Source organism: Hypanus sabinus, chromosome 23, assembly GCF_030144855.1.
Source record: "Hypanus sabinus isolate sHypSab1 chromosome 23, sHypSab1.hap1, whole genome shotgun sequence".
Lineage (NCBI taxonomy): Eukaryota > Metazoa > Chordata > Chondrichthyes > Myliobatiformes > Dasyatidae > Hypanus > Hypanus sabinus.
Window position 1 is genome coordinate 26466399 of NC_082728.1, and position 17295 is coordinate 26483693.

The 17295-nt window shown below is 36.8% G+C and overlaps 1 protein-coding gene across 1 annotated transcript in view; it reads left to right on the forward strand.

Annotated features, from left to right (window-relative positions):
- The window catches only part of abca5 (ATP-binding cassette, sub-family A (ABC1), member 5), a 111018-nt gene that overhangs the window by 90331 nt on the left and 3392 nt on the right, over positions 1-17295 (forward strand). Inside the window, exons 25-35 of the mRNA XM_059948569.1 lie at positions 623-760; positions 1888-1974; positions 3269-3360; positions 5384-5504; positions 6727-6856; positions 7316-7407; positions 11769-11944; positions 12212-12287; positions 12803-12897; positions 15591-15710; positions 17140-17292. Of these exons, the coding sequence (XP_059804552.1) occupies positions 623-760; positions 1888-1974; positions 3269-3360; positions 5384-5504; positions 6727-6856; positions 7316-7407; positions 11769-11944; positions 12212-12287; positions 12803-12897; positions 15591-15710; positions 17140-17292 (1280 nt within the window). The remainder of the gene's footprint in view (positions 1-622; positions 761-1887; positions 1975-3268; positions 3361-5383; positions 5505-6726; positions 6857-7315; positions 7408-11768; positions 11945-12211; positions 12288-12802; positions 12898-15590; positions 15711-17139; positions 17293-17295) is intronic.

A 17295-nucleotide genomic window follows, 5' to 3' on the forward strand; every position in this document is an offset into this window, starting at 1 on the left:
GGCGACAGGTGGGTGGAGGCTGGAGATCTGACCCTGAGGCTGGTCTAATGAGGCAATGAAGCCCTCAAAACTGCTTCAGCACCTTGAGTCCAAGCACCCTGCACTTAAAGACAAACCTGTTGAGTTTTTTGAGCAGAAAAAACATGAGCAAGCAGGACAGAAGCAACTGCTGAGAGCCATGAAAACTAAATTGCGGAATAGACTGGGCATAAGGAACCCCCTTCGAGTATCGCTGTTTTCCACCACCCCTGGATGGGACCGTCTTGTTGCAGGGAAACAAGGCCAGGGCTCCCACTGATTCAGCGATATTGGTGTGTTGCAATGATCTTATATGTTCATACGAGGAAAATATGCACTGTGTTTAATATCCAAACGTTACTTAAAATGTTATGATGCTATTGACTTATACTTTTCCTATCAGTAAAACTACAAATTCCAGGTCAAAACTAGATATTGGTGTTTATTTTCCAGTTGTCCTAATAAATCAATGTTTAATAATTCTGTTTTGGGGATTTAAAACTGTGTGATCATTCTTGGTTAATTGGGTAGTGACAGACATGACCAAAAACTTAGTTTTCAGTTAACTTTCACTATGTCTGATGCTGTGTTTGTTTTCTTGTAGATCAATATAGCTTCAGTCAGTTTAGTATTCATAGTCCGGCTAATACTAAAAGAAAAGGCTGCCACCATTCTGCACTCCATTTTCTCAGTCTTCATTCCGCCTTATGTAATTACAGGGTGCTTGCACTTCACAGCCAAAGTAAGTTATTTCATTTTAATGTCTCTAATTTCCCTCCGATGGCATGTTTCTTTCTTACCATATTGCGGGGAAAATATAACTTTACTACATTGAGGGACGATCTCAAAATGTATTAATCAATAGCACTAGCTGGAAGGACTGAAAATATCTAAGGCACTCTTCTTCTGGTCATCAGGAAGTTTAAGCACATTACATTTTAATCAAACAACAGCCCATATAAGGAGAAAATAACCTTTTGATTAGGAGGCATGGGCAAGGGAAATTATGCCAATTGCTGTGTGAGTGGATTTCTGTGAGTTAAAAGGAAGCCTAACAGTTTAATAATATGGGTCCCCTTTTTTCAGTGAGAGCCTTTAAGATTATTGGTCACTTGTGACTGATCCCACTTCATCGGTAAATTGAGACCATAGCTGAATAACACGTTACACACCATTTCAAACTGAGCCATTATGTCCTTTCAATATAGTGCTTGTAATTTAAAATGAACTGGATTTTTCCTGGGAAAATGAAACAAATTTTCACTCTGATTTTGTTTAATCTTTTGGTTAAGAGAATAAAGCCAAACTGAATCTGCATCATATATCAATTTGGTGCTTCAAAGGTGTACACCATGGGAGCCAATTTGTAAAAGTCTGAAATGCAAGGGTCTTCACTAATCTGAATGAAATAATTCAATGGATTTTGCCTTCTATTACAAAATTAGATCAGTTTTAAAAATTGGCAATCAAAAATAAGATGGTATTGGTATTTTACAGTAAAAACAGACATATCTGACAGCAATAGCAACAACAAATAAATGTCAATCAAATCATTGCTGGTTGGCAGTAACCATGGATCTGGGTGCAAACACTTTGTGCATAAAGAAGAAAATGTAAACTGAAAATTAGTACTGATTAAGCCTGGGAACAGTATTTAGGTGAAGCCCAAAATGACTTATTGCTAAATGATCTTTTAGTGAGACCTCGTTTATTGTGCGATATCTGATTGCTATATTCAAGAAACAATCACATTTAAATGTATATATTTTTGAAATGTTGGTATATGTATAGAGTTATTTTGATTCCAGTTATTCTATGCCTTTTTAAATTGGCAACACCGAAAGTCTTCAATGTAAATTGAATACACAGGTATTTCTGGATCACAAGGATGGATCCAACCCAACTTTAGGAACATACCTGCAGTGGGAAAAGAACATCCTGATAACTATCATCTCGGTAAGTAGTAATTTCTAACCACTAAAATGTAAGTAAATGCCAAATACAGATTTGTCTCTTAAAAATCAGAACCGTAAACGTGTTATGAACATAAGAGAGAACAGAGAATTTAAAGTTCAAAGTAAATTTATTATCACAGTACATATTTGTCACCGTATACAACCCTGAGATTCATTTTTTTCATAGGCATACTCAATAACTCTATAACAGAATAATAACCATAACAAACTGGAAATACAAAATGAAATAATAATAAATAAATAAGCAATAAGTATTGAGATGAGATGAAAAGTCCTTGAAAATGAGTCCATAGGTTGTGGGAGCATTTCAGTGATGGCACATGTCAAGTTAGCCCCTTTGGTTCAAGAGCCTGATGGTTGAGTGGTAATAACTGTTCCGGAACCTGGTGGTGAGAGTTCTGAGTCTTCTGTACCACCTTCTTGATGGCAGCAGCGAGAAGAGAGCATAAACTGGGTGGTGGGGGTTACTGATAATGAATGCTGCTTTCCTGCAACAATGTTTCATGTAAATGTGCTCAATGGTGGGGAGGGCTTTCCTTGTGATGGAGTGGGCCGTATCTACTACTTTTTGTAGGATTTTCTTTTCAAGAGCATTGGTGTTTCCATACCAAGCAGTGATGCAGCCAGTCAATATACTCTTCACCACACATCTGTAGAAGTTCGTCAGAGTTTTAGATGTCATGCTAAATCTTTGCAAACTCCTAAAGGAATAGAGGTACTGCCATACTTTCTTCATAATTGCACTTATGTGCTGGGCCCAGGCCATATTCTCCAAAACGATAACAGCAATAACAACTTTCGGCAAAGTTCTTGCCTTGAGTAATGTGGATATTTAATGAGAGTCACATAAGGTACATGGGTTTTTTATTTCCTTTTTTATCTGCGTGCCTAGAAGCACTGTAGTGGTAAGAGACAGTGTGATTGGAACAAATATGTTCTCATTTGAACAATGAGCTAACTTGTATCTTGTAATTCATTCTGTTAGGCTGTTGGGTGGGAATTGATCCTTCATGAGATCATTGGTCAATGGTTTCTGGTTGAAGTGACAAGGTAATAGTAGTCCAAGAAGAGAGAGACATTAGTTCTAATGTTGAGGATAATCTGATGCAAACAAGTCACTATGACATAAATATTAATGGGTGCAACTAGGTACTTAAGAGCACTTTATTCTTCAAGCTTTGCACCTTTCCAGCAATTTATAAAATTAATGAGATAATACAGAAACTGTGGTTTTGCTCGTCGTTTAAGTGAAACTATTTTGTTTTGTGTTTTAGCCTTACATTCAATGTATAGTTCTGCTATTTGTACTACGTCGACTAGAACAGATTCATGGAGGAAAAGCACTTCAAGCAGATACATGTTGCAGGTTTGTCAGCTTGATAGACTTTATGAATAATTATTTTTAAATTATCATCTTACTGTTTCTAAATGCACAAGAACTATTCTAGAAATAACTACCTGGTGTTTAAAAGCATTGGAAGGCAAGTGATTCTAGGCTTGGTGACACTAAAACATTGTTTGGAACATGAAAGCAGTTTGGGAATCTGTTGCCATTTGCAGCTTTTTGGATTGGAGCCTATGCTTTAGTGGACTTGGAGAGGGCTATAAGCTCAGAAGAATACTTGGAATGTGATCATATAAGAAGTTCTCTAAATATTAAACTAATTATTTTACAAACCCCACTTCCAGAAAAGTTGGGATATTTTCCAAAATACAATAAAACAAAAATCTGTGATATGTTAATTCACGTGAACCTTTATTTAACTGACAAAAGTACAAAGGAAAGATTTTCAATAGTTTTACTGACCAATTTAATTGTATTTTGTAAATATACACAAATTTAGAATTTGATGGCTGCAACACACTCACCAGAAGTTGGGACAGAGTTAAAATAAGATTGAAAAGTGCATAGAATATTCAAGTAACACCAGTTTGGAAGACTCCACATTAAGCAGGCTAATTGGTAGCAGGTGAGATATCATGACTGGGTATAAAAGTAGCGTCCGTCAAAGGCTCAGTCTTTACCAGCAAGGATGGGTTGTGGCTCACTCCTTTGTGCCAAAATTTGTGAGAGAATTGTTAGTCAGTTCAAAAGGAACATTTCTCAATGCAAGATTGCAGAGAATTTAGGTCTTTCAACATCTATGGCACATAATATTGTGAAAAGATTCAGAGAATTCAGAGACATCTCAGTGTGTAAAGGGCATGGTCGGAAACCAGTGTTGAATGCACGTGGTCTTTGAGCCCTCAGGCAGCACTGCCTAAGAAACCGTCATGCTACTGTGACAATTAGAGCCACCTGGGCTCGGGAGTATTTCGGAAAACCATTGTCACTTAACACAGTCTGTCGCTGCATCCAGAAATGTAACATGAAATTATTACACAAGGAGCAAGCCATACATCAATTCTATGCAGAAACGCCGGCAAGTTCTCTGGGCCCGAGCTCATCTCAGATGGACGGAAAGACTGTGGAACCTTATGCTGTGGTCAGATGACTCCACATTTCAACTAGTTTTTGGAAAAAACAGGCGTCGAGTTCTCCGTGCCAAAGATGAAAACGACTATCCTGATTGTTATCAGCGAAAGGTGCAAAAGCCAGCATCTGTGATGGTACGGGGGTGCATCAGTGCCCACGGCATGGGTGAGTTGCATGTATGTGAAGGTACCATTGACTCTGAGACGTATATTAGGATTTTGGAGAGACATATGTTGCCATCAAGGCGACGTCTCTTCCTGGGACATCCATGCTTATTTCAGCAAGACAATGCCAGACCACATTCTGCACAGGCTACAACAGTGTGGCTTTGTAGACACAGAGTGTGTGTGCTTGATTGGCCTGCTGCCAGTCCAAATCTATCTACTATTGAAAATGTATGGCGCATCATGAAGAGGACAATCAGACAACGGAGACCACGGACTGTTGAGCAGCTGAAGTCTTATATCAAGCAAGAATGGACAAAATTTCCAATTGCAAACCTACTACAATTAGTATCCTCAGTTCCAAAACCATTAAAAAGTGTTATTAAAAGGAAAGGTGATGTAACACAATGGTAAACATGCCTCTGTCCCAACTTTTGCTGAGTGTGTTGCAGCCATCAAATTCTAAATTTGTGTATATTTACAAAATACAATTAAGTTGGTCAGTAAAACTATTGAAAATCTTTTCTTTGTACTTTTGTTAGTTAAATAAAGGTTCACGTGAATTAACATATCACAGATTTTTGTTTTTTAGTGCATTTTAGAAAATATCCCAGGTTTTCTTGAAATGGGGTTTGTAGTTTCTAGAATATATGGGATCACAGTTCAACTTCATTTATTCCTTTTTAAATGTAAAATAATCTAGCGTTATTCTTACTTCAAGAATATAGATGACTTTCCTTTTTTTTTAGGATTTTTCCTTCAAAAAAGAAATTCAAACTCAATACAGTAGAACCTGAGAATGAGGATGCTGACGTCAAAGCAGAGAGGGCAAGGGTTCGAGAGGCTTTAAATTGTCAGAGCTGCGAGGAGGTAATGAGCTTTGTGTTTCCGTGAGATAACACTATGGCTTTGTTTTAAATGCTCAAACTCCAATATCTGTTTGCGAATTTTGAAAATTGGATATTGATGTTTAGAATATCCTCTGATTGTTTTGATGTATTTGCTGGAAAATTGTAGAGATTGTCAACCAGGTTTGATTTCCACTTTGGTCACAACTGTAGTTCTGAACACACATTGCACTACTTTTGATAAGAATATGTTGTGTCAAGTTTTTAAATGTATATGCAAACTGCAGAATTAAAGATGGTGGGCATTCCTGTAACACATTTAAATGCCTTTGTCACATGTAGTTCCATTCATCACTTAAAGTGCAGTTATTTTGCCGTGATCAATGTGTCTCTGGACTAACATCTGTAAATATTGCAAGAACTGTTATTAAAACTCTCACTATTGTGGTGCCGACAATCGTTACTTTGCAAATGTAAAATTGTAGAATAATTAAAAACTGAAGATTTATTTAATACTGGCTGGAAGAGCCAGCATTCGACCTAGAAGAAGTTTCATTCAGTTATCACATTGACAGGTGAACAAAGTTGATGGGTATCTTCAGTTGAGAGATGAGTAATCTCCCCTCCTGCAAAAATTCTCCAGAAACCCACTTTCACCAACCCAAGTTGGACCAAGTTCTTACCATTAATAATTATTGATCTTATCATTTATATATGAGTATTACTTAAAGATTATGCATTGCCTTCGTTTTGTAACTTCCCACCATCCAACAATCCTTTGTTGACCTTTTTTCCCCCACTTAGGCCTTTTTTTTGTTTCAACATTCTTCAGTCTCATTCACACCTTAATTTTCGAGATTTTGTGATTTTTCTCCTTATTCCCATCCACCCTTGAGTCTTGCCCCTCCTGAGGACATACTTCTCTGACCAAAATCTTAATCACCAGTTACTGTGTTCATTAAATTTTGGTACCACTATTGTAGTCTGCTTAATTAGATTATTTTAAAGTATTGTTTATTATAGAAACATTCTATAAATTAATTTTCTTGATTTGAAAGAAGAAGCTTTTTGTTACAATATGAAAATTTGATGAAAAGAAGCTTTATAACATAATTTTAGAAATGGATGATGGTTTACCCCCCATCTTTAGATAGGAATATAAGTGGCAAAGGTATGTATTTGCAAGTATAAACAGGACATTTCATTTAAGAGAACTAAAAATTCTTCTCCCTTTAATTTTGTAGAAACCAGCAATTGTGATCAGTAATATGCGTAAAGTTTACACAGGAAAGCTACAGGCGTGCAAATGGTTTTCAAAGAAAAAAAGTAAAAATACAGTGGCAATCAAAAATGTCTCGTTATGTGTAAGGAAAGGTAAATATACTTTATTGAACATGGAATAAACAGTCAAGTATAGATCACATGAAGCAACGAATAACAACTAAAATCAAATCGGATGAAGGGCATATTGCAGAGCAGTTTTGATTTCTTATGTCTTCCTTCCTCTTCCACTCCCCCACCCCAAACACTGTCACCTAATATCGTTATTATTTAATTGCCAATTGAACGCTCATTTGCTTACAGCAATAGTTTAATTGTTGAATGAAAAATGCAGTGTATATTTTTCCCATCTACAGTATATTGGCTTGAAGGTACATGACGATTACTCAACAAATTCTATCAAACTGTGGGAGCTGCAGATAATATATACAAGGTTTTTTTAGCATATTTTTCCAGAATACTCAAACTTCATACAAATAGTTTCATACAAATTTAAATGTACTGCAGCAAAATGAATGAAAGGCTCTCTTCTAATCTTTTATTTCTTTGCAGGTGAAGTTCTGGGATTACTGGGCCCAAATGGTGCTGGGAAAAGCACTACACTTTCTGTATTAACAGGAGATTTAGAACCATCAGCTGGTCAGGTACGTGTGGGACTCCAAAGTAAAGTAATTAAAATGTGGGGTGGAGCTACAATCATGCAATTTCTTTTGTGTCTTTGGTCCCCCAAAATAAAATTGATCGGCATTGAAGCGAGGATGCTATTTTTGAAGCACAAATCAGTGGACAACAAATTACAAGACTGGGAATCAGCATTGTTTGCCTCCAAAGGCTTATAAGGCAGATTTTCTGTTGCTCTGAAATTGTTGCCCACCTGCTGCAGACCATTTTGTTCTGGCTGGGTGCTAGCATAAGGGCTGCCTTAGCATTCAGAGCACAGCTTTGAAACAAAACGATGGGAGGACCAAGAAAAGGAAAGTCTTGAATTTATACTATATTGAATATTTCCCTTTCTCAGTAATACTTTGTCCACGGGTGACCAACTCTTCAAATGTGTCTTCCATGAACCTATTATGACAAATTGTCTTCAGTTGTCCAGAGCAATCTTTTACAGTATTTTTATTCAGAAGAAAAAACAAGATTTACAGAGTGCAACACATACATCTCAACATAAAGTGTGTACATTCATATATTGTAATAAAATTGATCAAAATGTTATAGCACATCACATAAAGGTATACCACTACATAATCAAAAATTTAAAGATAGGTCATACATCATAAAATAAATTTTGTATATAAAAAAAGTCAACCCCCTACCAACTACCAAAGAAAAAAAGCTGATGGATGATAATGGATAATTAGAAAAAAAAACGTATTTGCTAAAGAAGAGAAGATAGAAATATACATAAAAGTCTGTGCACTGTTAAGCTTTATAAATTGGAAAAGTAATCTAGGAAAGGTCCCCAGATATCATAAAAAGATTGTTTTGAATTTAAGACTGAGCAGCGGATCTTCTCTAAATTTAAATAAGACATAATATCACGTAGCCATTGAAGATGTGTAGAAGGAATATCCATTTAAGTTAATCCTTCCATTTAAGCAAGATTGCTCTCCTTGCTAAAAGAGAGGTTAAAAACTAAAACCTGTAGGTTTGGAGTATTTAAAGTTATATCTTCATTTGCAATAATACCAAACAAGGCGGTAAGGGGATTTGGTTCAAATTGGACCCTAAAAATTTGTGAGAGGGTATGGAATACTTCCTGCCAAAACTTTCAATTTTAGGACAAAACCAAAACATATGAATTAAAGGGGCATCAGCAGAGTTGCATTTATTACAAAGTGGAGAAAAGTTCGGATAAAAACTGGACAGCTTCTGTTTAGAGATGTAAGCTCTATGAACCACTTTAAATTGTAGAAGAGAATGACGAGCACAGAAAGATGATTTATTAACCTGTTTAAGAATTTTATTACAGCTTTCATCATAAATCTGACAATTTAGGTCATCCTCCCAAGCTTTTTTTATTTTATCTAAAAAGTCTTGTCTAGAATCAATCAACAGGTTATAGATACCGGTAATAGAGCCAGTAACAAAAGGTTTTAAATTTAAAAGATCGTCCAGTACTTTTTATCAGGACCTATAGTGTTACGTATCCCGTAACTGGATAACTCACCAGCAAAGATAGAGAGGTCCGTTGGAGTCTGATGGCACTATTTTCGAACGGTTTTATTCATAAAGGGGGGCACAAAAGTAAGGTTAATACAAACATTCAGAACATATACATCGGCAAAACTCAATCTAAAGCGCGGGTATAGCAATAATCATCATTAAGAAATAATCTCAACTGTTGTCTAGGGGATAATATATTGTCCGTTGGGGCTATAAAAGTCACTCAGAAAGTCTGCAGCCTTCAGTCTTTTGGGGAATCACTGCGTTTCACGTGTTTCAGAGAGGGTGAGGAGAAAACGGGAAAAACTTGCCCAGGTCTTTTGACGAAGCAACACCGTTGAATCAGGGGAGCGTTGTTTCCCTGTTATTAGTTCGAAGTCCTTCTCGGTATTATCAGCCACTTGCTCCCCAGGCAGAGAAGTTACGGAGTGCACGTTGCTTTTTGACTGGCTTCCAGCTATCACGGGAGCGTTGAGCGATCGAGTCCTTCTGGTGCGTCTCTCTCTGGGGTACCGCCTTCTGCAGTCCCCTTTTATCTTGACTTGCAGAGTTGTAGATGTCCATCAAAGTAGGGTGATGCAATCCCCACCCAGTTGTTACATAGCAGGGTCATGCCCTCAGCACAGGTGTCTCTAAGAGCCATGGCCAAAACCGTTACATTGTCTCTCATTTGCCTGGGTCCGAGACCCGAATTAATAGTGCTCTTGCGATTCTCCGGAAGGAGGGGACTGCTCCCGCTCCTTCGGCCCCTCAGAGCTGTGGTACATTCATAACAATAGGAAAAGTAGTTAATTGGGAACGTAAGAAATCTCTAATTTGAAGGCATCTGTAAAAGTGTGTTTTTGACAGTGCATATTTAATTGACAATTGGTCAAATGAAGCAAAAGACCTTGAGATAAACAGATCCCAAAAACACTTAATACCTAGTTCTTCCTAATCCTTAAAGACTTTGTCAGTCATGGAAGGGATAAAAAAAAATTAAGGAGAATGAGAGATGATAATGAAAAATTCGCTAAACCAAAAAATTTTCTAAATTGAGACCAGATCCTTAAACTTAGCTTAACAATTATATTATCTGTTGTTTTATTTGCTGAAAAAGAAGACTCATTTGACTCTTCTTCAGATGATACCTATATGAATGCTTTTTTCAGTAATATCAACATTCCTACATTGTCTGCTGATAGCCTAATACAGTTAGATCAGCTTATTTTCAATGAAGAAGTGGCTGAGGCTATATGTGTTTTACATTCTGGTAAGACTCCAGGACCTGATGGCTTTCCTGGGGAGTTCTATAAAACTTTCACTATGTTACTTACACCTTATTTATCCTCTGTTTTATCGGAGTCCTTTAAATCAGATAAACACCCTCAATATTTTTATGAAGCTTTTATTTCTCTTTATTTTAAAAAAAATAAAATTCCAGCTGAATGTTTTTCATACAGACTGATTTCTTTATTAAATGTTGATGCAAAAATTTTATCAAAAATCTTAGCTTGAAGACTTGAAAATATCTTACCATCTATTATATCACATGACCAGACAGGATTTAATAAAAACGCAGTACTCACATTTTAATATACGTCATTTATTGAATGTGATATATTCACCATCCAAAATGCAGAAAAAGCCTTCAATAGGATTGAGTGGAATTATCTTTTTAAGACTTTAGAAAAGTTTAATTTTGGGCCTAATTTTATTCATTGGGTTAAATTAATTTACTTGTCTCCTACTGCTCAGGTTATTACTAACTCTCAAATTTCTAAGCCCTTTAAATTACAGCGGGGAACTAGACAAGGTTGCCCTCTTGGTCCTTTACTTTTTGTTTTAGCTGTAGAACCCTTAGCGATAGCATTTCGAGAATCTAAGGACATTTCTGGTATACTAAGGGAAGGTATGACTCATAAAATTTCTTTATACGCTGATGATATTTTACTTTTTATCTCTAACACTGAAACTTCTTTACCTTTGGTTCTTTCTTTAATTTCCCAGTTTAGTTATTTTTCAGGATATAAGCTGAACTTACATAAAAGTGAGCTATTTCCTTTAAATGACCTAATGTCATCAAATGACAAATTTCCGTTCCAAGTTGTTACAAGTCAATTTGCATAACAATTACTAAAAATTTCAAGTATTTATTTAAAGAAAACTTAAACCCTTTATTGAATTATGTGAAAAAGACGCTTTCTAAATAGTCTCCTCTTTCTTTATCCCTAATTGGCCGAATTAACTCGATTAAAATTAAGATTCTTCCTAAATTTTTATATCTTTTTCAGGCATTACCTAGTTTTATTCCTAAGACCTACGTTGATTCTTTAGATTCAATTTTAACATCTTGTATTTGGAATAATAAACAAGCTCATTTAATTAAAGTTTACCTACAAAGAAATAAGGAGATGGGTGGATTAGCCCTACCCAATTTTAGGTTTTACTATTGGGCTGCCAATATAAGGAATATTACTTTTTGGTCCTATTATATTTATGGTAAAGATTACCCATCATGGGTCTCCTTCGAAGTTAATTCTGTAAAAAAATTCCTCTATTGTCCAGAGCAATCAAACTGAGCTTCAGGATAAGCAATCAGGTCAGCTATATTTTCTGATGTGTGATCACCTAGGACTTCAAGCAATCCACAACAAATTATCCTCTCTTGCTATTGCTACCCAATCTTTTCTCATTCCCATCTCCATGCCTCCCATCTCACTTTTCCTCTCCACTATCAAACAATAATCATAAGTATTTCAAAAGTGATCAGTGCCCAAATAACATAACCCATTAGTAGAATTGTAAGCGAGTTACACTTCAGAGCAGAAATAATTTAAAAATGGTTGTTTTGTAGGTATTGATGGGAGATTATTCAGCTGAAGGTTTTCAGAGAGAAAGCTGTGCAGAGAATATTGGCTATTGTGCACAGGTGAACCCACTGTGGCCCAAGATCACTGTTCAAGAACACATGGAGATATATGCTGCTGTCAAAGGACTTAGTAAAGAAGATGCAGCAAGTGCTATTAAACGGTAAGAAAACATCAGAAATTCAAAGTAAACATGACTATTTCCAAAAATTAATCACCTATAATCAAGTCTCTTGATGGGCTGAATGGCCTAATTCAGTTCCTATGTCTTGTGTCTTACAATAGATTTTCAAAAGCATTTTGCTACACAGATTATGTGAAGTACAAGTAAAGCTTCGATGGAAATGTAACCTATATACAAATGTATTTCATTTTAGAGTTGCTATTCAACATTGAAATTGAGATTTTTTTTGATTTTTGTTGTTTGCAGCATTATGAATGCACTTGATATGAAAGAGTATTTACAGAAACCAACAAAGCAAGTCTCCACTGGAATAAAGAGAAAAGTATGAACTGGTGATTTGAATGTGTCCAATTTTAGTTAATGAATTGTTTGTAGTACAGTGACATTGTACAGTAATCAAGACAACTGGGCCCAGAAAATTATCCATTCAAATCTTCAATAAGGTGACAACTTTTAAGGATTATGATCCCAATGTGCTCTATCAGTGAGCCATCTCTCCTCCTGTGCTTTAATCATTTTGTGTTTCTATGTTACCCATTTGTGGCCTGGTCTACCATGGGGTACTTTCTACTCTTACCAATTTACTGCCATTCCCATTTCAGTTATTCTTGTAGGATTTTAGTTATGGAGTCAAACATGATAGAAACAGAATCTTTGGCCATCCTAGTCCATGCCCTTCTACACTTCACATTACCATCAATTTTACCATTCACCCAATGCAGGTGACAGTTTACAGTAATGTAACTAGTTAACATAATAAATTGTATGTCTTTGTGATATGCAAGGAAAATGAAGCACCGAGAGGAAATTAATACCATTGTTTCTCTTGTTTTGAAGTTGTGTTTTGCACTATGCATGCTGGGAAATCCTCAGATTGTGTTAATGGATGAACCATCGACAGGTATGGATCCGAAAGCTAAGCAATTCATGTGGTAAGTGGCATAATTATTTAATTTCAAAAATGATATAGTGCACGGAGTTGGAAATTAACACTGACTACGTTTGGCTGGATCATTCATCAGGCAGATCACCAGTTGCATGAATAACTGTTAGTGCTGGCCTTTACCTCAAGACAGCTGACCAAAACAGCTCTCAGCAACTGTTCAGTTCCTGTTCTCCCACCAGCTGGGAAATCATAGCCCCTGCATGATGGCTGAGAGCTTAATCTCCTGGCCACTGTCAGCAATCTGCCTCCCCCTTCAATAGTCAAGTCTCCACCTGTTTTCTGTTTTGCATTTGTGTCATTTAATGATGAGGGTCAACTGAGTGAAATGGAGAGGAAAGAGGAATAACACACACAAGAAAGTCTGCAGATACTGGAAATCCAAAGGAAAACACACAAAACGCTGGAGAAACTCAGCAGATCATGCAGCATCTATGGGGAGAAAAGTAAATAGTCAACATTTTGGGCCGAGACCCTTCATCAAGACTGAGAGGAAGGGGCAGAAATGCCAGAATAAAAAGGTAGGGGGAGGGGAAAGAGGCTAGCTGGAAGGTGATAGGTAAAGCAGGTGGGTTGGAAAGGTCAATGGCTGGAGAAAAAAGAACCTGATAGGAGAGAAGAGTGGACCATAGGAGAAAGTGAGGGAGGAGGGGACCCTTGGGGAGGTAATAGGCAGCTGAGGGGAAAGTGAAAGGTCAGAGTGAGGGCTAGAGGAAGGGAAGGGGGAATTGTTCACTGCAAGGAGAAATTGCCTTTCATGCCATCAGATTGAAGTGTACCCAGATGGAAAGCTATGTGTTGCTCCTCCACCCTGAGGGTGGACTCATCTTGGCATGTTGATATGGGAATGGGGATCAGAATTAAAATGTTTGGTCACTGAAAGACCCACCTGTGGCAGATGGAGTGGAGACGCTCAAAGAAGCGGTCCCTCAGTTTATGACAGGTCTCACCAATGTAGAGGAGGCTGCATTGAGAGCACCAGATGCAGTTGTTAAACCCAGCAGATTCACAGATGAAGTGTTGCCTGACCTGGGAGGACTGGTTGGGTTGAGGCCCTGAATGGAGGTATATGGGCAGATGTAATACTTAGGCTGCTTGTAGGGATAAGTGTCTGGAGGGAGGTTAGTGGGGAGGAATGAATGGACAAGGGAATCGCAGAGGGAGCAATCCCTGCTGAAATTGACGGGGTGTGGAAATAAGTGGAGATGTTTAGTGGTAGGATCCCTTTGGAGATGGCGGAAGTTGCAGACAATAGTCTGTAGGATGTGGAGGCTGATGGGGTTGTAGGTAAGGACAAGAGGGACTCATCACTATTATGACAGCAGGACGATGGGGTGAGCACAGATGTATGGGAAATGGAGTGGAGGGAGGGAAGCACCGTTCTTTAAAGGAGGAGGACATCTCTGATGTTCTGAAATGGAAAACTGTGTCCTGGGAACAGGTGTGGTGGTGGTGAAGAAACTGAAAAAAATAAATAGCATTTTTGCAGGAGATAGGGTGGGAGGATACACAGTTGAGATAACCATGAAAATTAGTATGTTTACAAAATATATCAGTTAACAGTTTGTCTCCAATGATGGAGACTGGGAGATTAAGAAAGGCGAGGGAGGTGTCAGAGATGGACCAGTGAATTTAAGGGCACTGTTGTGGAAGTTAGAGGCAAAGTTGATAAAATTGATGAGCTCAGCAGGGGTGCATGAAGTTGTGCCATTGCCGTCGTCAATGTAGCAGAGGAAGAGTTGAGTATAACTGGAGAAGGCTTTGAACATCGACTGGGAAGGAATCTCAGAAGGGATGGTGGGAGAGGGGCATTGGAGAAGGAACATTAATTTTTAGTCTCATAATGGAGTGGGATTTTATGTTTATTTCTAAATATAAAATTCCTTTCAGGTGATTGACATGGAAAAGCTGTGTCTGCTTTTGGGATGGAGTTGGATTTAAAGCTACTCCCCACCCCACAAAAGGGACAGTCAGAGGACCAAGTGTAGTACATTAGTGCAAGCAGTTGACCAAGTCAGCTCAATATGCAAACTCCCTGCTGACATAGGGTCCATCACAGGGCCAGCATTCCAAACACCAGTCAGGCTTTTCAGTAAACCAGGAGTGAGTGGTATATTTAAAGATCTTTATCTGTAAAATATGCAGACCATTAAACATCGTATGTACATTATTTAATATTACTGAAACATTTGCCACTGTCTTTGAAATTATGAATGCAGCTGGATTTCCCTTAATTTGTGGGAGAAAAGTGGATTCCTAAGAGGATCTGTTATAATTTTTGTACCTACAAATTTTTGTAATCTCTATCTTTTAGGTCTGTTAAATTTGTCCACCCTCGTGTATGTTTTTCTCTTCCTCTTTTATAAAACTCAAATTTGCATTGGCATCATTTGCAAATGCAGGAATTGTTCATTTTAAAAGTTATTTTCTAATACTATAAATAGAGAGTGCAAGTTTATAGATAACATTAACATTCAGTGAATTAGAATGTTCTGCATAGGCATTCAGTAATGCCATTTTGTCTTCTTTGATGGTTGAATTCTTTAAAAAAAGTTTTTCTGGTTCTAGATTTTTTTTTTAAAACTAAAATCTCAAGCTGACACAATTTCCAACTTGCACAATTGAATACTGATTTGTAAATTGGCTTAAACATGATGAATTTGTTTTTTCTAAATGTTTCAGGAAAGCAATTCGTGCTGCATTTAAGGACAGACAGCGTGGTGCCATCCTGACCACACACTATATGGAAGAGGCTGAAGCACTTTGTGATCGAGTTGCAATCATGGTGTCAGGACAGCTGAGGTATTTATTTTGTGAAATAGTCTTGCTAGGACAGAAAATAAATCGTTCATTCAGAAATATATTTTGAATCACCAGATGATTAATGATGTAAGTCATTTAATTTTTACTTTAATTTGCTTTTGGTATCATTCTGATCACAAAGTGCAGTATAAAATGGGTAAATGAACATTATGCAGTTATTTATGGCATATTTTGATAATATGGAGAGCTATTATTCAAGTAGAATTACAAGGTGAACTTAGAAAAACATATATAGTTTATTTATTTAATGATACAGCACAGAGTAGACCCTTCTGACCTTTAGAGCCAGGCTGCCCCAGCAACCTCCAACAAACCCAGTTAACTCTAACTTACTCACGGCAATTTGCAATGACCAACTAACCCACCCAGCACTATTCAACTATTATTATTTCCAGGTTTTAACAATTGCTCATGTTCCACTAGTTGTCATAAATTTGAAAATCTCTCCATAAATTGGCCATGTTCCTTTCATTATTGTTTTTACAAGCACATTTTAATCTGTTAAAGTTTTGCCTTCTTTAAATTTTAATTTAATAAATGTTAAAACATGAACAGCAATAGTACAAGGTTATAAGAGTATGGTGTGGGCCCAGAACTCTGATGTTCAACATTTAAAGAAATTGATTATTGCATAAATTTGAATCTATGGTGTCAGTTAACAAGGTTACAGTGGACTGAGAAAGTATTGGAATAGATATTATACTGCTTATTAACTGATTAGGAACAGTTTAAGATAAGTTTATAGGCAGCTGCAACTGCCTTACTTCTAGTTGCTAATTGTACTAAAACTGAACTTATACATAATTAGTGTTAATACAGTTAAAAACATGTACAGATGAACCTGCATTATGGCGGTTTGGGCAATAGAAATTCACTTTCATAGAATTCACAAACCATTACCAAAATATCTGGGATACAGGATAAAATTTTGCTCTTAGAAAATCTATTAGCTGGAGAAAATAGTAAATAAATAATTATTTTCTAACTTGCAAAAATTGATGTGTGTGCTGCTAATGGAGTTTCATGTAACAGAAAATCATTTGATGATTCATGACAAACGAGAAAATCTGCAGATGTGTATTTTGCCATGATTCAGAAACAGCTTCTTCCCCTCTGCCATCTGATTTCTAAATGGTCATTACACACATGAACACTACCTCACCACTTTTATAATTTGCACTTTTTTTTGCACTACTTATTTTAACTATTTGATAGACATATTCTTACTGTAATTCAGCCTTTTTGTATATTTATCATGTATTTCATTGTACTGCTGCTACAAAGTTAACAAGTTTTACAGCTTATGCTGGTGATTAAATCTGATTCTGATTCTCACCTTGTAACATGGCAGTTGACTGTGCAACAATTGCTAATACAGAAAAACTTAGATTATTTTGGTTGTAAACAGGTGTATTGGTTCCATTCAGCATCTGAAGAGCAAATATGGTGGTGGATATACACTGGAAATGAAACTCAAAGATGAGACAATTGAATCACAACGAAAATCTGAGATTCATGATAAAATAATGCAAGTTTTTCCCCATGCTTCTCAACAAGAAAGGTA